Genomic DNA, 27,438 nt, shown 5'->3' on the forward strand with positions numbered 1-27,438 from the left:
ATATTTGGTCTCTGGGAAATCCAGTTGGCTAGTTTCATAGCTGACCCAATTCGGAGTAGTGTCATAGTTGACAGGGCAATATGCGATGTAGTTGAATATCGACAGTTTGCCACAATGGTTAAGGGCCAGAGAAGGAGATAGCCACAGCCCGGTTTGTATTTCAGACAGGTGAGTTTGACCCCATTCCTATCAATATCCCCTGTAGCGAATGGCAAGCTTTTACAAATACGAGAGAGAAGGTTCTTTATATTTGATTCTGCCATAGTAGCGGTCGTTTCAACTCGGCTTCTTTCCTCCTCGGATACTAAAGCCAAGTCGCACGAGAGAATACGATGGCAACAAGTAATCAAGCTGCTGTAGAAGATGATCAGTGTGGAATGAAAAAGGGCCCATGCGCAGGCGAGATTCTGGGAGGCATATGTCGTCAGGAAATTGAACTCCCTAATGCAATGGTCTGTGATATTTGGAACTTCTCGAGCAATCCAGTCACTTGGTAAAGATTTGGTCCAAGAATCTAGTTCGAGTTGAATGTTTATTGCTTTGAGAATGGTTGATAAGTCCGAATCTCTTCTAGTCGCGGCATCAATAATTGGTAGGCCATCAGAGTTCTGAGGTGTTGCTTTTTGGGCGAGTTCGCAAAAGTAGCTGATCTTTGAAGCGAGTAGAGTAAAATGGGAGCCATAATCATCCTCTTCAATAGAAGCTGGGAACCAGTTCGGGTCAAAACACCTGTATTCTGCTGTTGTGAAGGCGTAAATATGGATATGAGTAAAGGCCCATGCAAAAAGTGATCTATCTCGCTCCGACCTCAGTGGTTTACTCGCTCGAAGCCGCAGAATATGGCGTATCCCTTGAATGTGTGGATTTACTATGCTCGGTCTGTTCCCGTCGATATCATCAAATAGGCTTAGCAACATAATGGCGACGAGTGTTTCGTCTGTCGCAGCGGATTCATAAGATTGAATAGCAGCACGAACTGTGCGCAGAGCGCAGGACCGCACTGTACGAGCCATGATATCTAAACATGGCAGACCAGTGTGATTGAACAAGGATAGGTAAGCGGTGGCAAGTACTGCGGATTTTAGGCAGGAAGTATCGGCTGCTGCAGTATATAAATCCGGGAGAAATTCAAGATGACCTGTTCCTAGAGGGTTGAGCCGCGATTTGAGCACGTGTTGATCAACAAAAAAGGCTAGAGCCGTATCTTCTAGAGGTGTTGGTAAAGGTGTGTAGAGCGGCACGTGCATGCGTACGGGTGTATCCGATTGCAATGAAGTTAACAAGCTCTTTGGGGATGGAGATTGAAGTGGCGACTGAACTTGAATAGAGAGAGGGTTTTCCAATAGCGTGGGGCCATCTGAGTTTATCGTTGTTGATTCTGATGCTGGTATTAGTCTGGGGGGGTTTTGTTCCGTTACAGGACGAGCTCTCAAAACCCGTTGGCGAACACGAAAGTTCTCGGAACGTATGATAAGATCTTTGCGGTATCCAGCGCATTCAATTCCTGCGATGGCGCAGCGTCGGCAGCTAGGTTGGCCTTCGTCGCACTATAATATATATGTTCGTTAGCTGTTAGCTGGGCCAGGCCGGATTGGTCACATGTATTGCATATACACAGCTCTATGCTAACAGATAATAACCCACTTTGATTTTTCGTCTTCGGCAACAGAAGCATCCAGTGCTAAATTTTCCTGGGAACACCATATTGCAGCTGCTAATGGTCGTGAAGGTTTAAAGAGGATCCCAAGACGTGAGTGGAGATAATTATAGGGCCATGGGAGCAAGAAACCAATTCTTAATATCTGGTGGCGGCTGAGGGGATTCCCTAACAAGGAGCCATCATGACTCGTAGTGAAACTTCTATCAATCTCCCGATATTCCGCTTTGACAGTGGTTGCTGTGTATTTACATCAGACCTTCGTTAACAGGGTGTCAGAGCGTTTCGCTAAGTGATAACCCTGCCTCCCAGTTCTCGTTGGGCTCGCCTGTCATAGGCGAAAAATCGATTAAATCCACAAGTCTATTGCGGGGCCCCAGATCAAATTTCTGAGCCAGAATTCTTAAACCTTTTCTAGTAAACAGCATCGGGGATTCTGGGGGACGCAAGATTTACTAGGCAGAAGGTTTATGACTTTAATATCATCTGGAAGCTAGAAGCTACAGGATCTATGTTCCATTCCATGCAATTGCAGTATTGGCATCCTTATTCCTCGAACTCGTATTGGCTGGTTTGTGAATCGGCCTAACTCAATTTGGTCCCTGCTTGCGAAGTCAACTAGTTTCTTGGCTCGGGCCCTCTGCACATCTGGTGGACAGGGGTCGTTACGTTCTACACCGCAGCTGATAATATCGATAATCTTTCGAATTCAAGATTAGATCGAGATTCGAACAAGGTCTTCCTGGGCTGATCACTTTGCTTCCTTTTTTTAAAATCCAAGGGAAATATAAGATAGTAAGCCAGATATACGTAACTCCAGCCAATCTCGGTGTGCTAGTGCTCGGTCTCGAATACATTTACAATCATTACACAAACCCGCTGATCTGTTATGGCCTGGAAGTACAAACGCAGGTCCAAGATTTCAACGTTTAATTTTAATAGTCATGATATTTATTTGACACTTAAGATATGAAACCGGGCCCCGAACGTAGATTCAGGATTTACTTTTTTATCAACGATAGGAGAAACTTGGCTAAAGGGGAATACGGCCATATGCATTGGTAAATAAAATATTTAATCTGCTAATAGAAGTTTTGATAGAACTGCCTTCTCCTTAACTCTGACAGATACTCAAATCTCACGAATCCCCTTTGCCGAATAGGGTTTATAGCGATGCGAATTCAATATTTCGCTTTTGATCCTGACATCTCCCAAGATTTAAACTTTCTGGTTGCCAAACGGGCTTCAAACATAAGGTCGATTTCCTCCGCACTTCGACCCTTCATCTCTGGGACCGCGAGAATGGTTACCAAAAAAGAAATACCACAGAGTGCTGCGAATATAAAAGATGTTTTGCCACCAAAATTCCCAGAGTCTGGGTTATAGACGTAAGGAAGTGCGATGGCGACGCTCCCCGAAATAAGATTTGACGCTAGCCCATATATCCCAAGGGTTTTCGCGCGAAGTTGGAGCGAAGAGGCTTCGACACTTATGACCACAGATGCGGGCCAGGCTCCAACGCCTACAATAACGATAATCGCCATCATTGATCCTGCGATAAACCTAGCATAATGAAACTGTTAACCGCCTGAGGCTTGCCGTGTGAGGAAAAGTATAGTTTTACATGCCAGATAGGGATTCTTCCGCTGAAGATGCCTGCAACTCCACTCGCAAGCCATACGATAGAACTGGCTCCCAGCGAATAAATCATTAGACTCCTCCGTCCGAATCTTACTAGCGTCCAGAAGCTAACAATGTTAGCTACTATACCCAGAACGACTCCAATAATGAGAAGTGTAAGTGAAGTAGACACTGCCATGCCCAATATTGGGAAAAAATAGCTGACGGAGGCGAGTAAAGGCAATCCGAACGCGGTGGGGACTAAACTGGCAAATACTACAATAAGGGTCCTCCGAAGATTCTCTCCTTGAAAGCATTGAATATAGCGGACGTCACTTTCGAGTTCTGCTCTTCGATGCTCTTCTATTACTAATTGCACTAGGCTCTGAAATTCTTGTTCCAAATTTCCGACGCCGGCTGAACCGACTCTGTGGAAAGCCTGTTGTGCGTCCTCTACTCTCAGCTGCCTGATAAGCCAAGGTGGACTTTCGGGCATGAACACTGATAGAAGTAGAGGTATGACTGAAAACGGCCATTGGGTCGCAAAACAAGTCCTGTATGCTTGAGGACCATTGGTAGTTAATAGTGCTTGCACTACAACTGCCCCTAGTAGTTGTCCCAGAAGCTGAAAGAGCGGATTCAGCGCGAACAAAAGCCCACGGAGCCCAGGCGGAAGGTTCTCGGATATGTATGTTTGGCTTGTGCTCACAACATGTCCCATAGCGAACCCTTGTAGAAGTTTCCCAAAGAGAAATAGGCCCCTTCTACCGTCGAGGGAGACAGGAACGTCGGATATGTAACATACTGCTACAGATGTCGCGGTGAGGATGCTGCCAATAAACAAGGAAAGCCTACGTCCGAAACGGTCTTGAACCAAACCAGAGCAAACGGATCCTATCATGGCTCCAATCGGGTACATTCCGTTCCACAAGCCGAGCCAGGTAGCTGGTATGATAAGTTTAAAATCATGATATTCTCCGAATACCTGTCTATACCTTCATTAGTTGATCATTTCCCGTAGGCTTCTCGTGCATGCACAATACTAATGTGCACTTGTGAAACTTACTGAAATTGGGGCATAGCAGATATAGTTGATACCACACTATAATCAAAACCTAGTAGGAGGAAAGAAACAGAGAGCCCAAGGCAGTAGGTTACCAGTTTTGGCCTTTCTCTGATTTCTTGGAAAGTCGGTTTTTTTAAGGTCGCTGACTCGGGTACGGTTTCGATGTACTCGACATCTCCCGTTGGCCTCTCGATTGATTTTTTGATGTCAGGCCCCATAGTAGCAGCAAAAATTAATATCTCGAATATGTATAAGATAAACCACAATTTCAACAATTCTTGAAAATATGAAATAAAGTAGGGTTACTTTTGAAGGGTAGGAGGTTTTGCATTTAAGAGCTGCCTTCTCTATCTAAAGTCCTTTGAAATAAATTTCTCGTAGGCAAGAAGACGTAGTAGTTATACTCCTAGACGAGTTAGCCGTAATTTACACAGTATATTAAATTCTCGGGCGCGGAGATATCGCATATGCTAGACCGCTAGTCAAGAGCTAAAAATCAATGGTGGATACGTCCATGGAAAATTTGTGCGGGGTATCTGATCTAGCTCAAGTGGAGCAGTGGGGAGGCCAATAGTGCCGGGACTTCCAAATCTTGGACCTATATTAGGATTCGATCTGGTCCGGATTTGGTCCTCGTTTGCGGATTAGACTAGCTAAACTAGATGCCGTGTTTCGTACCTTACATGGTCATATGGTCCATAGGAATCGCTGGCGTTTCTAGGCCGGTATTGATCGCGCAGTATCACCATCGATACCCTTGCCTGTGATATAGCATAGCTTAAGCGCTTTGGCAGACTATACAAGTAGGGAATAATCTTGAGTCAGTCCTGCAGCGAACGTGAAGCCGAGGTATTGATGTTTCCCTTGTGAAATATATGTATTAATATATGAACGGGTTCAATTCAGCTTTTTGAATGTTAGTACTCTAGAGTCGGGCCTGGCATCTGGGGGGAGCTACACGAAGTTGAATTCAGAGGTAAATGTATTCTTGTGCAATTGTGATCAATCCTGTAGTATGAAAATCAGAATAGTCTCGGAATTTGCTCACTTGAATCATCATTTCTCGAATTCGACGGCAGAATATTGCGCCAGGGATCACCTGCTTCTTTATAGCTGTATACGAAGAATTTCGGGGCTTCTCAATGGTTCCATTCTGAAATTGAATAAGAGGAGCAGAATTATTTAATTATACGCTAGTTCTTTCACGTCATTAGAACAGTTTAATAGTTTGTATGGATTTTAGCCAGTAACGGCCCTGCGCTTTCAGTATCTGGAGCAGCGCAGTATTTGACTAGATTACTGAACGTAACATTACACCGCCTAGAAGACAATAAATTGCACTTGAGGAGTACGAAGGCCAGAACAATTGTGTCTTTAATTAAGTACTTGCTTATATTATCCTTTTCAATAATAGCCTGCGGCACTGATAAATAGATTTCTCTCAACCGTCTTAGCTACTAATACCACTGTAGACCCAAAGAATAATTATAAGCTAGCCACAGAGGGCTAGAATCATCAACCCAACCATCCCTAACAAACCTGTGCATCGAAGTTGGACTGTTCCACTACTTTTGTTTCCTGTTGGTAATGGTGTGGAAACCCCACCATCGTTAGTTGTCTTGGGGGGGCCATTTCCTCCTGAGATTGAAGTTGAGGGCCCGGATCCGATGCTTTGGCACAGAGATTGGATTGCTGGAACGACATCGGCTATCCGTCATGCTTACTGTTAGTATACTTAGAAGCAAGAAAAGGACGAGGTTTATGCTTACACAGGGCGATGCCAGTCCCACAGTTAGTAACGACGCATGATGTTGCCGCCGCTTGTATTGGTCCGAGGTTCGCGCAAGCACAATAATAACCGCCAATTTCGCAGCTAGAGCTGGAGGCCGTTGCGCGTTCTATGCACGGTCGTGCACATTCAGGAATGATATCAGGGTTTTGCGCCAGCACAAGTCCCATCGATGCTGCGAAAAATAGATATTTCATTGTCGTATACGTAGTGGAGTCGACCTAGCGCTGTAGCGGGATTGTCGAAACTTTGATATAATATAATATAAAAATGATGTATGTATATATATGGCCGACGAGTTTCTGAGTTGCAAATGACAGACCCAATGATTCCTCGTAGTATTTGTGGTGTTATCAAAATGTGATTTGTACTTCCACGAGAATCGAGTGGAATATATTCCAAATTTCGCATATATATAACAATTGATACAACCTTTACAGAGAACCACATGCGCATGCTACAAGCTTTCTACTCTTACTAGTTTTAAATGCATTCGATTAATGGGTTAAATACCTCGAATCTCGGACTTCATCCTACCCCGGGCCCCGCTATTTTACCTTTGGCGAAATGAGGCTCACATGCACTAAATCTAACGGCTGGAGCCGTAGAAGTGGCCCATAGTTGAGAACCTAGGCCATTCGCCCGTATCACCAGCCTGTTGATTCAACTTGATTCACTGACGGGGGGTGGGTCGTACTTCATAGGCGGTCATGCTGGTGACTCTCGCTCCGAGTATAGTACATAGATCTTCGAATAACCTTAGGGTTCGTCATTTGTCTATGGAAGTCTTAAGATCTTAAGTTATTACATAGCTTCTGAAACTTGTCATCACGCGTGCTGGCCTACCGATGAGCAACCTATATACATCTTAAGACTTGGGTTGCTTACTTGCAATTTGGGGCTGCGGACCGATTAAGATGCCCAGGGCTTAACCTGATTAGATCCTAGTTTGCGGTTGATCACCATCCAAGGCCAAGCACAAGCCAAAGCAAACCCATCCCAAGCATCATTGGATTCCTAAGCATTTTTACTGAAACTCTTCCCGTTGGCTGACTATGAACTTCCAACCGCTTTATACTGAACTCCAAAGTTGAATTCATTCCATTACCAACACAGCAAATACCTTCTGGCTGGTTTGTTGGTGATCACTATTCACCCTGCAGCTGTCCGGCGCGAAGATCAGGCATACTGGTGCCTGCTTGGGCTAAGAATTTAAGTCGGCAGGACATTGAATTGGGATTGGACAGCTACGACAAACCTAGGAAATTTGATAGAATCCCAGCCAGCATGCTCGCACATTACATCGGGGTACAAGAATTAGATTTTAGGTTCTTCTACTAATCGGTCTCGAGTCTCATTAATCATCGAGTAATCGCTAATATAATCTCAGAGCTGCAGAGCTTCCTGTCAGCTTGCGTTGGCCGAGGGTTATAAAGCTGTTGGATTTCAGCAAGGCAACACATTCTTGTTCGATAAAAATCCCTACGAGCTTCTGCTATCCGATTCGGTGGGAATCCTAGGTGGTGTGGATTAGGCTCTGCCCTAAATCATCTAATGAATTACTGTTCTATTTATAATTTAATGCATGTGATAGGACTTATAGGGTCGCAATTATTGTGAGGAATCAGCTCTTTCGGAATATATATAGTTGGGGGGAATACGGGGAATCTCAAATCTTTAGATTGACCAGTGCTCGATCGTATTTTGAATATCCTACATTTCGAGACTAATTTTTTTTTAAATGTTCCAAAAAATCTAGATCACCCTGGTATAGCTGAGTGAGTGATGCTCTTGGAGCTGCCTGATAAGTATATAAACAGTATAGACTCTATTACGAAAGTAATAACTAGTGTTTAGTATACTAGTAACTAGCGCTTAGTGACGGGAATGCAGCCATGATTTTTGAAAAGCCTCGAATTTGCTAGCTCTAGATTCAGAGCTAGACTCGTTCCAACAGCTTGTTTTCGGATCTCATTTTTACCCAGTAACTCGTCTTATAGTAGAAAATATTAATCATTGACCTTGAAGAGCTAATTAACACAGTTACAGGGAACGACAGAAATGCAACTCAATTAGAAGGTTTACGGGAAGAATTTCGATTCTGGCTACCAGTTTCTTCCTCGCGTCAGGTCCAAAATGAAATAGAAAAAAACTGGATATCGTGATCTAGGGGGTTGCTGGTAGGTGCGCTTCAAGCTCTGCTTGTGTCCAATCCCATAATTGCTTCTGCTCCTTCGAATTCTTAACATGATGGGAGCCCTTGCCAGCCAACCCAACTGGGTGGTAGAATTCGCCCGACACAGCGTCCTGGCTTACTGAGGCCCATAGTTGATTCAAAGCGCCCTGTTCTGGCTTAGTAATGAACAAGAGAGCGTATGATACCAAGAAAACCTTGAAAACGACATTTGAACTTTTCCATATCGCATCAGCCAAATTAGTTTGAACTGACCCCGGATGAACACAAACGAATTTGATATCCTTGAATTTCTGAGCCATGGCACTGCTGTAGTGTATATTGGCCGCTTTGGAGATAGCGTAGCGATGTTGGGTACTGAGACCCGGCATCGTTGTCTTGAAGTTTTCGACTGGGTATAACTTCTTCGGACCAAATGATTCAGCGCCCGAAGAGACCGTGACAACACGTACATCCGAATTCAATTTTGTTGTGCTTTGAAGCATTGGAAGGAGGAGCTGTGTTAACAGCGCGTGGCCGAGGTGGTTAGTCCCAAGTTGGATTTCGTAGCCGTCCTTCGTCAAGCCCTCTGGAAGCATCATAACACCGGCATTGTTGATGAGGGTGTCAAGTCTAGTCTCAGCTTGCTTGAATACCGCCACGGCAGCTTTAATACTGTCGAACGATGAAAGGTCTAGACTGAGATGCGAAACCGGGATAGCGGTAGGATGTGACTCTTGTAGTTTCTGAATAGCCACTTGTGCCTTTTCTGTTGACCGTGCTGCGAGGTAAATTCTGGATGGGTTGTGCTTTACGAGTTGGCGTACGGTTTCAAGCCCTAGCCCTGAATTCCCCCCGGTAACGAGTATTACCTTTCCATTTAAATCGGGTATATGCTCGTCGGGGCGAAACTTGGTACCGCCTATTAGGGTGTTTCGGAACATTTTGATGGGTTATCTCGAGATCAAATGTAGAGGAGTATAAGCTTTTGTGTAGTTAAACTTTGGAACAGGTTCCGCTTGTGGCTTAGGGGCGTGTCAGTATATAGAGGTTTGGGTACGGATAGGAACCAATGTACGCGCACTTACTCAGATACAACTTATCAACTCGAACATTATATTGGTGTTGGGAGGGAGTTTTGCGGCTTGACTGGCTTGAACCAAAAGGAAGAGAGTGCCGGATTATGGAAATATATATTTGAACTTTTGCGTCGCGAAATTGCAGTTGGATTTATGGTAGCCTGTTGAGTTCCACTGGAAGATTCTTCTAGTGGTTCATTATATCCGGAAGGATTGCTACTGGCGAAGTAGGTTGAGGTGACCAGAGATTACTTCGGGGAATTTAGTAAAACAAGTTAGACGCATGCAGCGAGTCGGGGTGTAAGCATATTGCATGCTGCTCAGCCACCTTAACATTGACTGACACGAGTTCAATTAGTCGAGCCACCACCACCCCATGTAATACGTGATATGAATAAATATATATTTATACGAATGTCATTCGATTACTGAGAGTCATTAGGGAGCTTCCTTACGAAGAGTCTGTGTACGAGTATTAAAATTGATTTATCAAGTGTGGTGCAGATTTTGCACGATCGATATTCAACAGCAAGGTAATATTGATTAATTTAGAGAATAACCGGTATTTAGGAGCTACACATTTCGAATTAAAAACCGCAATGGACACCATAAGTAACTGCTCTTCTCATTATTGTACACGTATTATCTCCGTTTCACCCCGCTTCTTGCGCCAGAAATTTGTCGATTCTAACGCGGTTGAGCAATCGTTTAACAATGTGTCTAACTTTATTAATAATTGAGGGCATAGTTCCCAATTGCTAGGATCCCAAGGCTCCCCCCAAACAACAAGAGGGGCTATTGCGCCACCGGTGTCATCCACAGCAAAGATAGAATGGCACAGTTGGTTCTGTGTTAAAAGAGATTCTTGAAAGGCTTGGAGAATGCTATCTCTAAGCGTCGGCATCGGAAAGAGATCAAGCCATGGACTATGAACTATTTCTCTTTGTAAAGCGGTCGGGCGAAGGCTCTCAGGAATTAGCGAGGTGGAATTCATTCCTAACGGTTCCGGCCCCTGGAGGTTGAATCGTGAGATGGCACCCTCCCGGCCAAGGTCTTGGAATGGTATGTTCAGCATGGCAGCATTTGTAATCAGTGCGCTTAGAACATTCAAACGTGCAAGCAGGTGAGGTTCCGACGGTGCTTGTAAACGCAGACTACAATTCAAAAGTACGCGCCGGACGAAATCGACGACTTGGAGACGGTGGTGAATGTCGGGTGATGTAATCAAGTCTAATGGGTGGGTCGGAGAATTCGAAAATGGTGCCGTGCTTCCAACAATGACCACGTCATGACACTCAGAATCCGTGGAAGCTTTTGGGACGGGTGTATCCTCTTCAATTGGTGCACATCGTCGAATATGCCTTCGCTTACCTTCCACGGTACCAGATAAGCATGCAGCCAGACCAACTTTCTATCCCATGCCATGGGGAGGATTAATTTCAAGGGAAACTCACGGTATGCTCTTTGGTTGAGGCGGTTCTGTCGTTTTCGCCTTTCCATCGGACTAGTCACCCCCGTCCAATCGTCCGTTTGATCCCAAACTTCAGAAGCTATCAGTGATAACATCATTATAGAGGGGGGAAAGGCAGTAAGACGTCTAATGTGTTTTGACTCATATGCTGGATGTGGGTATGGGGTTTTGAATTAGAGAATGCAGTCTGCTTATAACCATGCGTATACGGACCTCGATACCTAGACTGGATTATATACCCATGATTTCGGTTGATTAGCTTAATAGTTTGGACCCGCTCCATGGTGATTTCCAACGCCTGGACTAGGTTTGGTCGGAGCTGCAGCTGGCTGATGCCCCTGTCCCTACCTAGCTGTTCTCGGGGAAGCATGCAGCTCGCTTACCCCCCTGTCGAAAGACTGTGGCGAGTATTTAACGTGTTCAACCTCAAAACCTTTCGTTTTCGATCTAAGCTTGGGGACACCGGGTCTAGTGACGAAATTTCACGGGATTGTAGCCTTTAGTTAGTTATAACGTTGGACATCAATCTAGGGTACTAAGTCGCTCGCCCTAATTTCACAACTTAAGAAAGGCGCCTCAGAGAACCCTTCATAACGAAATCATAACGAAACCGGTCTCGCCAGTTTTTAAAAAAAACAGTGACGAACAATTAAAAAAATTTCGAAAATTCGGACTTTCGAGCCGAATGAGACCTGTATGAATATTTGGAACATTGGTGAGTTAATGAGGCCTGTGGCGAAGAAGTACGCGTGTGTGGCGTTCAGCTGGGTCAAGCTCAGAGCCATCTAAAATCTGATTGGCTGGAAGTTTCTACACTAATCCAAAACCGGGGAGGGTTTGCGAGGGTTTGTGCGATATCGATCGATCGATTCTGTCACAAAATTTAAAGCTTAGATACAACCCGAGAATTCGAGAACACAAAAGGCCTAAGGAAGCACCTGGCCTTCAAGTTTGGTAATTCAGCCTACTTACAATGGGACTCGACTTCTCACATGCGATATCTGCGTAGGTCAACTATTTCGTCGGAATCGCTGGTGCTGAAATATCAGCCCCTAACCGGTTTAAGGCCCAGGACTTTCGGGTACAAACCGGTCGAGCACCTTTTAAGCCGCTTTTTGCAAGTGGATTCTGCAAGAATAATATATGGGGACCCCGCAAACCGTTATGCCAGAAATAGTCATTAAAGGTGCTCTACATTTTCGCTTTGACTTCAGAAAAATTATGAGATTATACCCTTGAGCAATGCCGCTTTGGCACTGTGTGCCCTTAACTTGAGGGGCTTATCTTCCTGAGCAACCGTGCGGCTGGAAGTTGGAATTCACACGCGCATGTCCGACCAGAATTTGGATATATCAACTTCAGGGCTCGCTATCTTGACCAAGGGTAAGAATAAAAGGGCTCCAGCTATATATACCTTACCGAACTACTGGCCATGGGGCAGGCTTCCACACCGCTATTTAATGAGTTTTCGTCTAGTTCTTCATCAAGCTGAAACCTGGATCATGGCTTCCCCGCGCGGTTGGATCGCGCTAGAAATCGTTGGCAATATCTTTGTATGGATTTTCACTGGTCTTCGCTGTTTTACTCGAATCAAAATTCTGAGGATATTTAACTCAGAAGATGCACTCGTGCTGTTATCTTCAGTAAGTCTTTGTTCAAGATAGGTCTAGAGATTGGATTTTTAACTTTCTATAGTTATTAAGCACGTGTCGTAGTGCTGTTTTTATCGCTGCAATCGTTAATTACGGGGTTGGTCTCGGAACGCCCAGCGAAACCAACATAATGCGCAACCAACAAAAGGTTTTTAATTGTGCAAAGAGAACAAGCTTATTAGACGACTGAAGCACTAACTATGGCTTGGAGCCTTTTAGTACTATTACATCCAGCAAATGCTATTCATTCCTGGGACTGGCGTCATCGAGATATCTTTTGCTCTGACTCTTCTGAAAATTATTCAGAATCGTATCGAGATCTTCGCCTTATACTTTATCAGCTTTGCTGCAACTGCAATAACGGTCATTCCTTTCTTCTGGTTTCTCTTGGCTTGTCAACCGATCAGTCTGAACTGGGCCCTTGGATCAGACTCTTGCTACGTCGACGAACGTACCTCTATCTTTAACAGCCATGGCGCTGTTACGGCATTTTTGGACTTGGTTCTCGGGATCATAATTCCAGCCATAGTTTTACACCGTCTTAAAGTTCGGCTGCAGGTCAAAGTCATTGCGGGTGCTATGCTCTCTGTGGCATCGTTGTAAGTCAATCGAAAATCCATTATCTCATAAAGCTGAACCTGAACAAGGAATCTAATCCGGCCTAGGGCCTGCATTGCGACGATTATTCGAATCGTGTATACAACTCGGATGGTATTTAATAATTACGATTCTGTTGCCATCTGTTATCTTTGGGGGGGCATTGAATTATCTACAACCATTGTTTGTGTTTGCGCCACCACACTCAAGCCCCTTCTGGTGAAAGTCAAGTTCTTGAATTTGACGTCTTATAACGAAGATAGAAGCCGGTATGAGATGAGTCGCCAGGTGAGGGATCCTACTATTCGTGGAAATAATCATTTTTGTAGAAAGGGGTCTCTCAATATCATCAACGAGGAGGCGCCTTGGCAGTCACAATACAGGATTCACCGGGTAGTATCTCTAGAGATTCGTCATGAAACTATTGAATAATAATTTGGCCCTTCTGCATGAAGCTGAACCGAGTAATAATATTTTCTATTTACATAAGTCTATTTTCCTCGTAGCCAGAGCCACATAGTATCTGGCCAACTGGGTTGCACACTTTATCATGCAGTTGTGAAATCTTGTATTTTACAAGAGTTGGTCAACAAAATGGTCGGGTAGCAGATTATAAGTCGCTGCGAGGGCTGCTTAATGAAACCGGCCGCTTATTTCGAACTAACAAGGTCGAATACAGTTCCTAGCATCTTTTTTATTGAAATTCTAGTCGGACTAGTGGATAACCTCATCTGGGGCTTCGAAAAGTACTATCGCGTGGGCTAAGCCGAATTGAGACCTAGTTTGCGAGAACCGGGCCTGAGACAACATGCTCCACCAAAGGTCCTAATGCCGATATGAGGTTAACATATTTAAACGATACACCCCTCCAGCTCGCCTTTTCAGAGGTATACTCGATAATCCAGCGAGACATATAGAAGCCCAACGATGAACGATTCCTGCCCCAGACGGGCCTTCCGTCCAAATTCAAATCCTCGTGAAAGCACTGCTTTACACTTCGCCTATATTTTAGGTTTTTGTATTTTTTATGTTCCAGTTGAACTAGTCATTTTCTCTGTCCGTCGGTTATACGGTGTAAGGAGCAACCGAATTCCACTTTTGACGGATCTAGCCAGGACTCTGAACAGAAAGTATGTACAGCTCGAATGGAAACATTCAAGTCGATATATGAATTGCTAATTCTGGGTTTATTCCTACAGGGCGAGCACCACAATCCCAGGATCAACTCTTCATTTCTTAAGCCTAGACATAGCCGGCAAAAAGGTTCTTTCTTCTCGCCGGTATTCCCGCTACCGCAGAAACATCTACCACGGACTCAATCATCCAGCCGTATCCGGATACTGGGTTTCTTGCGGCTCTATTGCGGAAAAATGCCAACCCAGAGATTGTGATTTTGTGGTACTTATAATCCACGGCGGCGGGTACGTTCGGGGACATCCAGCTATTTTGCTACCAGGGTATCTTCGCATGGGAGAAATTTTCTCCAACAGTGGTCTAAAAGTGGGCTTGTTTGCTCTTGAGTATACTCTCGCCCCGGCGGGTGCCTTCCATACCCAAATTGGACAGGCGAGAGCGGCCTACGACTATCTGATTACCGATTGCAGTGTCCACCCTGACAAAATCGTAGTCATGGGCGAATCAGCTGGTGGCCACTTGGCGATATCGTTGATGATATCCCTGGTATTAGCGAGGCAAAGATCCTACGAGGTCCCTGAAAATTGTAAGCCTCCTGCGTGTCTGGTCTTAGTTAGTCCATGGGTAAACATGATGCAAAAGGAGCAGCCGAACCTGGAAGATGACACAGATATGCTTAGTCAATGCTGTTTAAATCAATGGTCCCAGCTCGTATTTCCCGGTGACTATGCCGGTGGACCTCGAACAGAAACTGCCCGTACCTATCGAAATTTTGCTGCCGGCCCGCCTAACCACCTCGGTGTATCATGGAAGCAGATTCTTCCGAAAGCCTGCTGGGTTTCCGCCGGCGGTGACGAATTATTCCTTCCCGACATACAAAAGTTCGTTAACTATGCGGAAGGAGCTGGCGCGATGATAGATTTAGAAGTAGCTCCAGGTAAACCACACGCATGGCCAGCAATAGAAGGCTTTATTAGGCAGTCATCATTTTTAGCGTTGTCTATGGATGAAGGCAGCGAAAAAGTTGCATCGAGACTACTGTCTGGATTCGATCTGATAGCGGCGAGGATTATTGAGCGTATGCAAGCATAAATACGGGATGCCAGGATCTTTGCAGCTTGCAGACTACGTTAGTATCATATCATGTCATAATAGGTACTTGGCTTTTTGATCTATATATTAGCTGTAGCTCGACGGATTACCCGCGTTTGGTACGGTTCCTACTTTCCAGTTGCAATTACCAAACTATGAAAACCTGTTGCCAGCCTTGGATGGAATCAAAATACATGCATGGGTTTCATGACTAGACCTCATAGGTTAGTTCAATCTCAAAGCTAACCCCCTAGGTACCTAGGTATGAAGCGGTGAACCCTATCATAACGTTTCATAGCTAGTGGTATGTATCCATTTCTCATATTAGCATGCCCTCGAAATAATTCGAAGGGTAAAGTGCTACCTGCGATCACGCCTGGATCTGATACTTTTAGAGGTTTAAGCTTCATATTCGCGAAGAGCGCTATCCGACACGGAAATACTCCATCCCGACGTTATAGATCAGACCACAACGGTTATATCGGGTTGTGTTGCCTGCCTGTATAATGCACCATCGTGGGGAGTGCAGCCGCATAGTGCAATATACAGTCCTCGCCTCGGAGTGCAGTCCAGATTAAGTTCCGACGGGCTGTGTACTTGAGTAATCACTGCCACGAAAACTTCGGCCCCATTAATAATGATATGCAGTAGGCAGGGGTCCCGGGTATTTTGTAACACCTCCCTTGACGCAAGTTTTGACAGCGAAATCCAGTTGATCGAGGACATGTTGTTATACAGAGCTGCAGAGCCTCGGTGTTGTCCGGCTGGGCGCGCCACGCCTGCAGCCTGGGCCTCGCTTCGCCATTCCGTCGCACCTTCGCTCGTTCTGCTGCCAACCCAAAATGTTGATTACTATTTCTCTCCCATAGGTTACATTTGCAGCGTGTTTCTCAAGTGCGAATATGGGGCCGTTGCTTGCTAAGCGTTAGAAGTTCGCGCTATTGAAGCGCGAGCCACGAACAACCCTGCTACCGGGATGCCCTCGAGCAAAATTGGGCAGATTCCAAGTTCGGGCTTCTGAATTCCAATATGTAACATAAACAACCTTCGGCGTTATCATATGATACCTGAATGCCGAACTGGCAAATTTAGGCGCTCCAAGCCATCTCTGTCACAATATTACTCAACCACGTATGTGGGCGCAAAGTACGTTGTGCGACATGAGAGGGAAAAAAAATTCGTTCTGTCGATTAATCCGACTACGGCATTGAAGTTGAGACCTAGCCGTTATATCGAGAATATCAAAAAATTATCTTCTAGGTTGAGCTCCCAAAATCTATAAATTAGTGACGAAATCCCTTCGAAAAAATTGAAAGCTTTCTCAACCGTCAGCCTACTCACCTTCAGACAATACATCCTACTTCAGACAATCTTCAAAAGATAACTATAACACAAATTTCAAACCATCAAAATGCAATTCCTTGCCTTTACTCAGATCTTTCTTCTCTTCTCTTGCCTTGGTGCATTGGTACCAGGAGCCTTATGCCTACCAGCAAGCCAGCCGTCTGATATCCAACTCGAAACCGCCGCCAGCCCAAACGCTGCTCTCGAAGCCCGATCTATTCTGGAGAAGAGGGATAGTTGGGATTGTAAGGGATCAGTTAGATGCAGCACCATGCCTCAAAGCGCCTGCTTGGCGGCGCTCAGTTACTTCGACAATGATAACGTTCTTTGGCAAGAGAAAAGAGCTTGGTATACCTACGACGGCTTTGGATACAGCTGCCTTGCTAGATACTCGTGTGGAAACGTTCAGGATTATGTTTCGGCTGCGCAAGCCGGAGTTTCACGAGGAAGGAATCTTGTGGCAAAGTAAGCTATATATATCCCTCCCTGCATTTCTTGAAGACTTTTATTGATTTCGGGATTTAGGGCCCGTACAATCTACAAGCAAGACGGTGGTCGCTGCACCAGGTGCGGTCAAGTCTACTTTTGGGGAACGTGCAAGTTCTCCTTCGACTATTGTGCCACCAATTGTGCAGGTAACTAAGTACGACAACAACGACCCCAGCCATACTAGATCTATAGCTAGGATTATCATAACCGTGCTTTTGGTCCAAGTATCCAAGCTATGATTTACCGCGGTGCTGCAACCTAAGAACGAGTGAAAAACTACAACCTCATTTTCAGTTGGCCGACCAATTCCTCTATTTATAACTGCTGCTTGTAGATAGAAGACCGTTACTCCCCTACTACCTAGTATACTACCTACTCCTTTAAAATCCCTGTGCCTTAGGATAGCTACTATCAATCAATTATATCTCTATCCCGAGCATAAAAAAATACCTATGGGTTCCGAATTCTCAGTCCCACCAGTTCAGGTGGACAATTTGAACGAACGTTTTATCCCTAGTCTTTGTGAGAAACGTGTTAACAGCGACCTTGAGCAAATCACTCAAACACTTTGTTTTTGTATTACAATATTCGAATCTTTTTTTTTAATAGTAAGGTTTGTTTGATTGCTAACGAAGTCATCATTTATATTTTGTGCCATATTCAAACCCCGGCCTTTTAAAGCTTAAGGGATCAAGACTGAATTAGAATCAGACTTTAGAAAGGAATTCTGATTTCTTGATAATTCAACTGGACCCCGTTGATTTTAATGTCAACAAATAGCGCACATACAGATGGAATAGTTCAAAGAATCGTCAAAAAAAGTATCCCATAGCTAAAGAATAAAACCCAACCCTATCGCTGGTGTATCTATCGGCCGGCAACTTTGAAGCCCGTATAAACCGGACAAAAACAGATCCAAATGCGACGGATAATATAATGGTGGATGTCTGCCGATTCTGTTAATAGAAAAATTAGCAAGTCGCTCTTCAGCCCCATACAAGGGTCACCGCTTACCCGGTTTTCCAAAGTTTAATCATTTTCCGCGAGAGCCCTCATAATTCTTCGGCCTTCCTCCCGATCCTCTTCCTTGTATATGCTGAGGCAATAGGAGGCAAGAAAGTGAGACTCGCCTCCGTAGTGTTTTTTTAACCACTTGCGTTCTTCGGATGTATACGGCGGTGCATCGGAACCTGTGTCGTTATTGCTTGAAGAACTTTCCATGGTGTTTTAAAATGGAGTAAATTGTAGAATAGGCGGGTGTGAGTTGTAAGGTTGTTGATAGAAGTTTGTGGTGGTGTCTACACTTAGAGATAGTTTAGAGTGGAGTGTTCTTAAGGATGTACCCCTCACCTGTGGGTTTAATCCTTATATAAACTGACTTATCTAAATTAGGTAGGGGACCTTAGTACTATTCCGGTTAACGACGTCTTGTGGGTGAGTTGTTCTTGATTCTGCTCTGGAAGGTTCCAACGCTGGCGGTTAGTCCGATTGAAGCCGCTAGTTACGGAAAGTAGTGTCGTGTAACCTTGAAAAGGTGGGATAAAGGTTAGTTAGCCGATGTTACGACTAGCTTCTTTTGTAAAAGACATAATCTGCGAACGCCAGGAAGCGACTTCCGGACTAGTTATCCATCCTCAATAACGTTATAACAGACTCGCTTATATATCATGGTTCTCAAAAATTAAATGTATTGAGTGCGGCCTTTTCAACTAATGTGCGATAGGAAGATCGAGAAAGGTGAAACTCTCCGGAAAGAGGTCAGAATAACCTATCCCGTGAGCGGTCACGTGAGTGGCCGTGGGCAAGAGCCCGAAGTGGTGCCTGGAATTCTCTCAGTTACTGAAACGATCAAAATATTAATAATATCTCATTGACAGGTATACGACAAGAGTGGGCTTGAGAGAGAATATTTTAAAAGTTTTCTGGCCTCGCGTGTGGCTTCCGGAATTCAATGCATTATCCCTCTTTATTTAGCTCAATGAGTACGCACGTGTGGCAGTGTCCGTATACCCAAGCAAAGGCACATGAGAATCCGAAGTCTTGAACCTTCCACATGGTGATCGCAAGTTACCACTACCAAATGTTCGGTCTATCGCTGTCCCGGCTACTTTTGTATCTCGACAAATTTGTTGACTCTTTGTAGTCCGTTTCCTTTGAGTGCATGCGTCATGGATAGGCCTAAACGCTCAAGGTTCCTTGCAATAGGAACGCATTGGATGTTTTTTTGCGAATTTATAGCTGTCATAGTTTTCCTTTATGCGTACAGAAGCTGGTTTATTGGAGACCCGACCCCGCCCTTGGGAGAAGATGTGAACCTGGTTGCAGGTCGATATACGCCAGCGATTGCAAGCTCGCCCATCCTCCCCACTAAAGGATCCGAGGCCTCGAATACGGCAGAGCACTATGAGCCTGCACATCGTTTGCAAAAGCGCGCGGACGGACCCAAAAAGAAAGGGGCCAAAAAGAAAGATGCCGCTATCCGCCGGCCGGTCCCACAGCCGCTAACAACGCCAGTTGTGGACCCAAATGCCGAAATGTTGCTGAGGTATCAAAAGCTGGCAATGGAGGCATATGAGGAAGAAAGAAAGAGAACGGAAGCGGCAGCCGAGGTAGAAAGGAAGCGAGCGTTTGCCGCTGCACAAGAAGAACAAAGGCGAGCGCAATGGGCCGCTAGAGTAAAAGCGCAAGAGGAACATTGGAGGCGAGAGAAGCAAAGAATTATCCAAGATGCACTCCGGATACCGCCTAGCTGGGATGAAGCACACTTATATGCCGTGGAGAACCACCTATGGGACCAAGATGGCCTCCTCGATTGGGATAGTGGCTACAACGGAGATACCCTAACTCTAAATAATTACTATGCCAACGATGAAGCTGTTGCACCTTCGAGAAAGCGCCCATCCAACAAAAAGCTGCGAGCGAGTAACCACCTCCTGAATGAGAATGATCAAGATGATACCGCTTTCATCAAGCAGCTGGAGAAAATCAAGGACGAAGTTCAAGATGAAGAATTCTTTGCGGTAGAACCGTATGACACAAATCTTCCAGTACCAGGTACCTTCGAGCAAACTACCGTAAGCTTCGCGCCAGCTTGGGAAGACGTCAAGGAGTGGCACGAATACGGTGTTGAGAAATCAGAAAAACCGCCCGGAGACATTGACAACAGCTTTGATACAAACGGAATTCTGTCAACAGCTTCCGGTAGAACAAGCAGGAACGAAATGGACTTACCGGGGCGTTCTGGATTAAGCCGCGTTCGGACGCCCAGCCAAAGCTTGCATCTAGGCACTACTGACAGCTATGTGACAGAAGACAAGGAGAGAATGATTAACGAGCCTACAAATTCGAACATCGTAACTACGAGCCAATTGGAAGAATCGATCTTGAGCGTGAGGAGACCAGTTACACCTGAAGTTGTCCCACCAAAACTACAAGCTCGGCCTATGGAGGAAGAAGAGCAAAAGACCAACATTGATATAAGTTTCGAACAGGGACCGACAGACTATTTGGACTACGTATCTGTGCGCCCTGGCAATGAGAATAGAGTTGGAAAAGAAAACAGTGCCAATGAGCTCTATAATAAATGGGCGGCCGCTTGGAAGGGCCCCATTTATCCCCGAACCACAAAGGATTGGACTACCGCCGATTACAACAGCGAATGGAAGCGAGTTGTAAGGAGTGAATATGGAGCCGCCCCATGTGAGAAGAAGATTTTGGATCATTATGGAACCCAGAAACAAGTGAGCTTTTGCAGACTGAAAAAATCGTAAGCATTGCAGATCTTTCGCCAGAAGTTTATTAGTCTTGTACTAATTTAATATTTAGGGGCCTTTACATTGCCCCGGGTCTTTCGCCAGACACAGCGCAAAAGCTCGATCTATTCTTGTTCATCGGCTGCGGAGCAGCAGTCCCGAATATTGGTTGCGGGACTCGTCATTGGTATTTTCAGCAAAAGAAGGTGCTAACAAACCTAAAGGATGGTTCTAAAGCATATCAGGATATCTATATCGATGTTCGCTTCGACTTGGCTAGTAATTCGCCCGCGGACGCAGGTCTTGGGCACGGCGGTGTCGGACTGCCGCACGTACAGCTTTCTTACATGGTGCCCTCAGAACTCAGTAGTTATCAGCCGCCGAACGAACGCGAATGGTACTACCACGAGTTTAAAAGCGCTATAAAGGCGGATCAAAATATCCTTGGTCAAATGTTTACCGATACGAAATTTCCTTTCCAGACTGCATGGCCGAAAGAATGGGTACAGGGGGATTTTATCGCACCAGGGACACCTTGGGGGCAACGAAAGGCGAGCGGCAATGATGTTCCTATTCCAGCTTTGAATAAGTTAATTCCAACCTTGGGGAAGCAAAGAGTTATCTTGACCACTAGGGGCTGGCGCGACCATGTACTAGACAGGAGTTCAGTCGGCAAAAATGCTAGGATCTTGACGGTTTAATTGTTGCTGATAAATATGGAACTGCCGGGCAAATAGTTTAATTTTCGCTATTTAGCTTTACAATTTTACTTCGCGACTCCAAACTGCTAGCCTTAACGTGTTCAGTTTGTATGCTATTATATAGGGCCACCTGGCTGGTATATGGGTCGATACCGAAGATAGGTACCGATATTTCTTATCGCATCACGCCTGCATGGTAATACAGAATAAGCTGTGCGGTGGGTATGGCTTATTTGAGCCAAAGCAAAATTTCGATTTTCCGCTTAAGCATAACCATATGAAGGTTGTGTTCAGAACAGCAGCTTATTTTAAGTAGCTGGTTCTGGATATCCTCAACATTACAGATTTTCTAGCGTGCGTGCACACATATGTGGTCATCGAGCTCCATTTAAGAGGGTCTGTAGAACTTCGGTTTGCGACTTATTATTTGAGTAATGAAAGATCTGATAAAGCTTCACATTTTGCTACCTGGATATGCTAGAAACCTATTGCTGGTTGTAATGTAGTTTAGTTGTTAGGTATATTTATAATTGGGATCCCGGCGTAGAAGTTTAGCCAGATATCATGGTATCATCACATCAATCTAATACACCTATTATCCAGCTTGCGGTAAAAACGATACTGATAGTAGAATGATGTTTTATTCAACTGATATGTATTGATTTCAACAACATTTTAGGAGAAAAAATATAATAATGATTGTTGATATTGGTTAGCTTTCCTTAATTGTTGAAGGTAAGCTGGCAGCAGTATTTTGTAAAAAATATAACCACACCCAAATAGATAATAAGAAGACGAGATTAAGAAATATTTTATAAGCTTTAGATAGGTGTATAAGAAGGTGAAAGTAGAATTAATGTTGGATGAGAATAATATAATAATAACAGATAAGAATTACTAGTGGTTTAGATAAAGAAAAACTAAAATACACGCGCACGCTATGCCCAAAATTTGACAAACAGAAGAATTATAGAGATCTCCTGTTGATATCTACCTACCTAATATATTGTAGAATTCCTCCGGCCTATCTTCCTTCCTTACTCATCATCTGCACGTTCTATTAAATAACGGTTGCGCGCTTACAACCCACGAAAGAAGTTTTGTTTCCCCTAACAGTCTGAATCCAGTGCTTGATTACAAAGTACCAAGCCACTCATTTGCGAAAACAGAACTAAGTGTTAGGGGGGTGAAGGCTATGCATTTAGTAGAGGCCCCATAGCACGTTTACGTGCGTACCAGCGGTCGTCCCATCGCAGGACATGATACCTCTAGCACCCACCCTCCCGTTGTTCCCGAATTTTCTGACGGCATCGTTGATAACATCGATAACGTCCTGGCCACCCACCTTGAACTCGACGGCGCCGCCAGTTCCACCAGTCCTTTCTATACCAAAGGCGCAAGAGCCATACTCCAAAATCTTACGCTGGCCAGTAATACGATGCGTCCACTCACTGGTTGCATCGCCTTCAATATTCCTAATTATTTGCAGGCAGTCTGACACCGATGGAGAAGCACCACTAGTCTTGTCTTCAAATGTGGAGGCACCGCACCTGTCCCTCCCTGGAGGGATATCGCAGGGGTAGTTGTCACTGCTGCCCTTTGAAGATGTATGCCAGGACTGGAAAGCGCGATCAGGGCTGCAAACAGGGAGTCGGATAAATCCAGGAATAGTGATGTCCACCTTGAGCAACTCGCTTCGGACTGACCCGTCCTTGATCGGATCTAAACCGCCGCCTCCGTTAGTCTTCCCTTTTTGGAGCCACGTGCGCACGGATCCAATAACCAAGTCTTCTTTGGTGATTCCGCCGAACCTTCCGAGATCGTCTATGCCTGCAGGTGCAGAGAACTTTCCATCTCGGCAAACGGTCTGACAGGGACCGAGGTCAGTTACTCTCTGGCAGGTACAAGGTCGGGCGTCTCCATCCGGGTGAACTAGGTAATACCGCCTTCCCTCATAACAGACACCAGTCCTGTCGGCAGTGCTGTCATCGAGATACTTGCCGAGGGGCTTGCCATCGCAGCTGGCGCCTGAGTCAATGATGAAGGCATAAGTCTTAGAGCGGCGCCATAAGGTCGGGATGGAAAAGCCGAAAAATGACTTCAGGACATTGGTCCGTAGTTCGGTTGCAGTGGTGTCTTGCGGCGGGGGCCTTCCACCGTCCCGTTTACCTTCGATAAGCTTTCCATCCGCAATGGCGTCCCCGATCACCTTAACGGTTTCCTCAGTGCCGTTGAACAGTTTACCAAGAGTTTGCTCTGTGCTATCCATCCAGCCTGAGATAACCTGTCCCATATAGTTAGAGAATTTATCTTGCTCCTGGGGAGTCCATGTGCCTGACGGAGGGCTACTCAATGCGTCCTTTGCCAGCGTAGTTGACTGGCCAATAAGGTTCAGAGCAGTATCCTTAGCATTGTCATACGTCACGGGGTTAGCAAAAGCGGGTAGCTGCTTTAGAAACCCGTTGAAGAAGGGTGCAGCAGTCGTGAGGGTTCCAATAGTGAGGAGATCGATTAAGATATTAAGCCATTGGTTGGTCTTGGGCTCTGGGATTGGTGCAAATGTGTTCTCCATGTCACGAACGCTCAGTGAGAAGGGCCCCGTCACGCCTTCCAGAGCTTTGTAATATGTATGGTGCATCTGGTGGACCCTGACCAGCGACCTCCAGATAAGCTCCGCCGCTGGCCCAGAAAACGGGCCATCGAGACCTTTCTCGCACTCCGTCGGTCCATGGCAGTGGTCGTAGATCTCATTCATTGACCAGCAACCCATATCTCCGCCCATTTTAAGCGTTCGTGCCACCGACTCAACGAACTTAATACCGTTATGCTTGTCAGTATTAAACCATTTAGTAACAACCTCGCGCCAAGCACTGTCGGCATCCAGCGCCTTCCAGCGCTCCGATGACGAAACACGGAATTCATCCACGACAACGGGGTGTGTGCAGTCGAAAGTCTTCCACTTGCCGATGGTAGTGGTATCCTCCTTCGGGTCGGCTCCACTAGCTGCCAGTGCAACAAAGGAAGGCCAATCCTTCCTAGGCTTGGGGGGGTTATGAAATGTTTGCAAATCACTGGCCCAATCTGTGGTGCCGGCCATGCCCCACCTCGCGTAAAGCGTCGTCCGAAGCCGTTTGGTATCCTCGCTCATATATCCAACCCATTGGTTGTTGTCGTACACAAGGATGTTGCTGTTGCTGACAGGGTCGAGAAAGTGTGTGACCACGCGGCTTTGGCGCTTGCCACCAGGTCCGCCCCGTATAATCTCGTTAATCTCAGCGTCTGCAATATACCCAGCTGTGCCAGTGCACCTTCCGGGGGTTGCACGAGACTCTAGCCGTGTACCCGTAAACTTGCAGTTGGGGCCCCAGCAACCTGGTTTTTCCATTGCGAAGGAGCGTCCGTAGCTAGTCACTCCAACAACGATCTTATTTCCAGGGACACCGGCCTTGGTAATCATGGCCAGCGCCTGTCTGGTCTCTGTCAAGTTGACTTGGCTGCGAAGGCAATTCCCCGTATCGCAACCCTCCTGGGAGTATTGGTTCTGGGCATCCCATTGGCCGTGGAGATCGTACGTCATGTAGACAATATAGTCAACGACCATGCTGATGCCCTTGATTGGAAACTGCTTCAAGTACCAGTATGAGGCGGGGGCAGCGATGGCGACTGTTTTACCGGGAAGTAGACCCTTGAGGACGGCAAGGAAGCGGAGATAGTTGGGGCCATCCCCAGCCTTGCCGGGATCAAATTCGGGGAGATCTGGCGCACCCGGGTATTCCCAGTCGATATCAACACCGTCCAGATTATGTTTTTTGATGAAATCTGCAATTTTCGTAGCCATCTTCAAGCGGTTCGGTTCCTTAACACCTTCACGGAAGATCTTATACGTGCTAGGAGAAGTTGAGAATTCCCATCCACCAAAGGATAAGATTCTCTTAGCATTTTGAATGCGCTTAAATTCGCCGAATTGATACGAAGACAGCCTGTCTCCAACCTCGACCTCGTAGGAGGGTGTCAGGGTACCAAATCCGAAATGAATATGGGTATATTTCGACGTGTCAATTTGGAGGGCATCCTGGTAAAGACACTTGCGGCTCATCCCATAGCCTTGAAAATAGGCGATCCTCATGGCACCGTTCCCATTCCCTGGGATCACATCGTAGCCGCAGTTGGAAATGCAGCCGTAGGTGCCAGGTTTAGCAGTCCCCGGTGGGCCAGTATTGGTGTCAACGCAAAAGTCCTGAGTGACACCGCATTGGCCCCAGATGTTGCAACAGGCATTGAGGGGACAGGGGTTGAGATCAGCAATGTTGGAGCCGGGTGGCGGAGGGGTGGAGCCAGGCTTTTGCGGGCCGCACACTGCATTGGGGATCGGAGCAGGAAAAGCAGGCCTTCCTGTACTCAGACAAATAACGGTTCCGGCAAAGAGCGGCTGGCACCCAGACCACCCCCACGTATTCTTATTTAAGTTCTTGACCTGCTCGATTGTGAGCCCGTATTCGGCCGCCAAGCTATCGCAGTTGTCGCCGGTTTTAATCTTGTATGAGAAGCACGACCCGTCCGGCTTGGGCTTAGGACGAAGATCCGGAAGGGTGCCGCTGGAGCAGCACACATGTTGCTTTGGCTTCAGTGAGGCACAAATACCAGGGTTGTATTTGGTAAAGTCAGCACCGGAGATACGGCACTTGACTGCGAGTTGCGCACAACCTTCACCGGGTTGCACCTGCACTGTCTTGCAAGTGGCTCGCGTTTGAAGAAGCTTGCCATGTATGTCGAAGGCAGTAGAATTGCTCGGCGTGGGGTTGCTCAACGTAACACCCAGGAGGGGCGTCGTGAACGTGGCCTTGCCAGGGATGTTTTTGGATTCAAGAAATGATAGACACGTTGCATTGGCCCAGGATTTGATAGCATTCTGGATTGGAGTGAATGTGGCATTGCTAGTAACTACAACGCCGAAGATATGAGTGCTATCGTAGTTCGGTCCGCAGAGTTGCATAGCCAAACTAGGCGTGGTGACGTCTAGAGTATCAAAGTTGTCTTGGAAAGCTCGAAGAGCTGAGGTGCTAACGCCTTGGTTTAGCAGACCTTGGCCGATGTAGACACCGATGGTAGCTTGTCCAGACCGACCATAAAGAATGAATGGTTGGTCTGAATTACCGTGGCCGTTGTCGATATAATCGCGAATCTGCCCCACAAGAGATTGGATGGCGGCTTTAGCAAGACCGAAGCCTTCATGCCACCACCCTAACTCAAACTGGACATCAATAGAGTTCGCGGACTCAACAAGTTTGGCGGCCACTGGCTGTGATGGGAGGCTGTTAAAATCCAGGCCGAATGAAGAACAAGCCTGAATTCGATGATTGGTATCCGGGTCGTCGACAGGGTCATAGAGGGAAAAGTCATAAAACATAGTCTGTTGACACCTCTGGATGATTTTGAAATTGGGATAGACGGACCAGTTCTCCGTACTCGGGCCGGAGACAGCACATCGTTCGGGACAAAAGTCGACAGCTCGGAGGATTTCGCCGACTGGAGGGATGAACGCTACGGCCCCTGGCACAAGAATAACAACCCCGAGCGCCAGTGTGAGCAATGACGAGGTAGCCATGGTGCTGGACAGCTCTAAGCGTGATATTGTATCGCAGGCGTCTTGACGAGGGCGGGCCTGTTAAGTGCTTTGAGTATGGGATGGGGCGTCACCAAGAGTTATCGCACTTATAACTTGTATTCTTAGGTAGACTCCACTTGATGTTAAAATTAATTTTGTTCTCGACATGGAAGAATAATGCACTTTAAATAATGAGTGCCCTCATCTCTTGAGGCTC

General features: G+C 45.9%; 11 protein-coding genes across 11 annotated transcripts; 5 read left to right on the forward strand and 6 right to left on the reverse strand.

Annotated features, from left to right (window-relative positions):
* Positions 1-1,429: 1,429 nt before the first annotated feature.
* AOL_s00006g476 (uncharacterized protein) lies at positions 1,430-1,704 on the reverse strand (the record flags this gene model as incomplete). Its single annotated transcript, XM_011119785.1, has 2 exons — positions 1,430-1,547; positions 1,631-1,704. 2 exons carry the CDS (start codon positions 1,702-1,704, stop codon positions 1,430-1,432), a joined length of 192 nt encoding a protein of 63 aa, XP_011118087.1.
* A 1,496-nt stretch (positions 1,705-3,200) lies between these two features.
* Positions 3,201-4,561, reverse strand: AOL_s00006g477 (uncharacterized protein; the record flags this gene model as incomplete). The annotated part of the gene is made up of 2 exons (XM_011119786.1): positions 3,201-4,107; positions 4,344-4,561. 2 exons carry the CDS (start codon positions 4,559-4,561, stop codon positions 3,201-3,203), a joined length of 1,125 nt encoding a protein of 374 aa, XP_011118088.1.
* A 1,274-nt stretch (positions 4,562-5,835) lies between these two features.
* Positions 5,836-6,329, reverse strand: AOL_s00006g478 (uncharacterized protein; the record flags this gene model as incomplete). Its single annotated transcript, XM_011119787.1, has 2 exons — positions 5,836-6,050; positions 6,113-6,329. The coding sequence occupies 2 exons, from the start codon at positions 6,327-6,329 to the stop codon at positions 5,836-5,838; spliced, it is 432 nt and encodes a 143-aa protein (XP_011118089.1).
* Positions 6,330-8,298: 1,969 nt separating this feature from the next.
* Positions 8,299-9,249, reverse strand: AOL_s00006g479 (uncharacterized protein; the record flags this gene model as incomplete). The annotated part of the gene is made up of 1 exon (XM_011119788.1): positions 8,299-9,249. The coding sequence occupies one exon, from the start codon at positions 9,247-9,249 to the stop codon at positions 8,299-8,301; it is 951 nt and encodes a 316-aa protein (XP_011118090.1).
* A 1,365-nt stretch (positions 9,250-10,614) lies between these two features.
* Positions 10,615-10,953, reverse strand: AOL_s00006g480 (uncharacterized protein; the record flags this gene model as incomplete). The annotated part of the gene is made up of 1 exon (XM_011119789.1): positions 10,615-10,953. One exon carries the CDS (start codon positions 10,951-10,953, stop codon positions 10,615-10,617), a length of 339 nt encoding a protein of 112 aa, XP_011118091.1.
* A 1,404-nt stretch (positions 10,954-12,357) lies between these two features.
* Positions 12,358-12,697, forward strand: AOL_s00006g481 (uncharacterized protein; the record flags this gene model as incomplete). Its single annotated transcript, XM_011119790.1, has 2 exons — positions 12,358-12,498; positions 12,551-12,697. 2 exons carry the CDS (start codon positions 12,358-12,360, stop codon positions 12,695-12,697), a joined length of 288 nt encoding a protein of 95 aa, XP_011118092.1.
* Positions 12,698-12,744: 47 nt separating this feature from the next.
* On the forward strand, positions 12,745-13,110 carry AOL_s00006g482 (uncharacterized protein; the record flags this gene model as incomplete). Its single annotated transcript, XM_011119791.1, has 1 exon — positions 12,745-13,110. The coding sequence occupies one exon, from the start codon at positions 12,745-12,747 to the stop codon at positions 13,108-13,110; it is 366 nt and encodes a 121-aa protein (XP_011118093.1).
* Positions 13,111-14,031: 921 nt separating this feature from the next.
* On the forward strand, positions 14,032-15,330 carry AOL_s00006g483 (uncharacterized protein; the record flags this gene model as incomplete). The annotated part of the gene is made up of 2 exons (XM_011119792.1): positions 14,032-14,234; positions 14,304-15,330. The coding sequence occupies 2 exons, from the start codon at positions 14,032-14,034 to the stop codon at positions 15,328-15,330; spliced, it is 1,230 nt and encodes a 409-aa protein (XP_011118094.1).
* Positions 15,331-16,741: 1,411 nt separating this feature from the next.
* On the forward strand, positions 16,742-17,317 carry AOL_s00006g484 (uncharacterized protein; the record flags this gene model as incomplete). Its single annotated transcript, XM_011119793.1, has 2 exons — positions 16,742-17,139; positions 17,200-17,317. The coding sequence occupies 2 exons, from the start codon at positions 16,742-16,744 to the stop codon at positions 17,315-17,317; spliced, it is 516 nt and encodes a 171-aa protein (XP_011118095.1).
* Positions 17,318-19,331: 2,014 nt separating this feature from the next.
* AOL_s00006g485 (uncharacterized protein) lies at positions 19,332-21,616 on the forward strand (the record flags this gene model as incomplete). Its single annotated transcript, XM_011119794.1, has 2 exons — positions 19,332-20,929; positions 20,989-21,616. The coding sequence occupies 2 exons, from the start codon at positions 19,332-19,334 to the stop codon at positions 21,614-21,616; spliced, it is 2,226 nt and encodes a 741-aa protein (XP_011118096.1).
* A 1,201-nt stretch (positions 21,617-22,817) lies between these two features.
* On the reverse strand, positions 22,818-27,221 carry AOL_s00006g486 (uncharacterized protein; the record flags this gene model as incomplete). The annotated part of the gene is made up of 1 exon (XM_011119795.1): positions 22,818-27,221. One exon carries the CDS (start codon positions 27,219-27,221, stop codon positions 22,818-22,820), a length of 4,404 nt encoding a protein of 1,467 aa, XP_011118097.1.
* Positions 27,222-27,438: the final 217 nt, after the last annotated feature.

Source organism: Orbilia oligospora (assembly GCF_000225545.1).
Source record: "Orbilia oligospora ATCC 24927 unplaced genomic scaffold scaffold00006, whole genome shotgun sequence".
NCBI lineage: Eukaryota > Fungi > Ascomycota > Orbiliomycetes > Orbiliales > Orbiliaceae > Orbilia > Orbilia oligospora.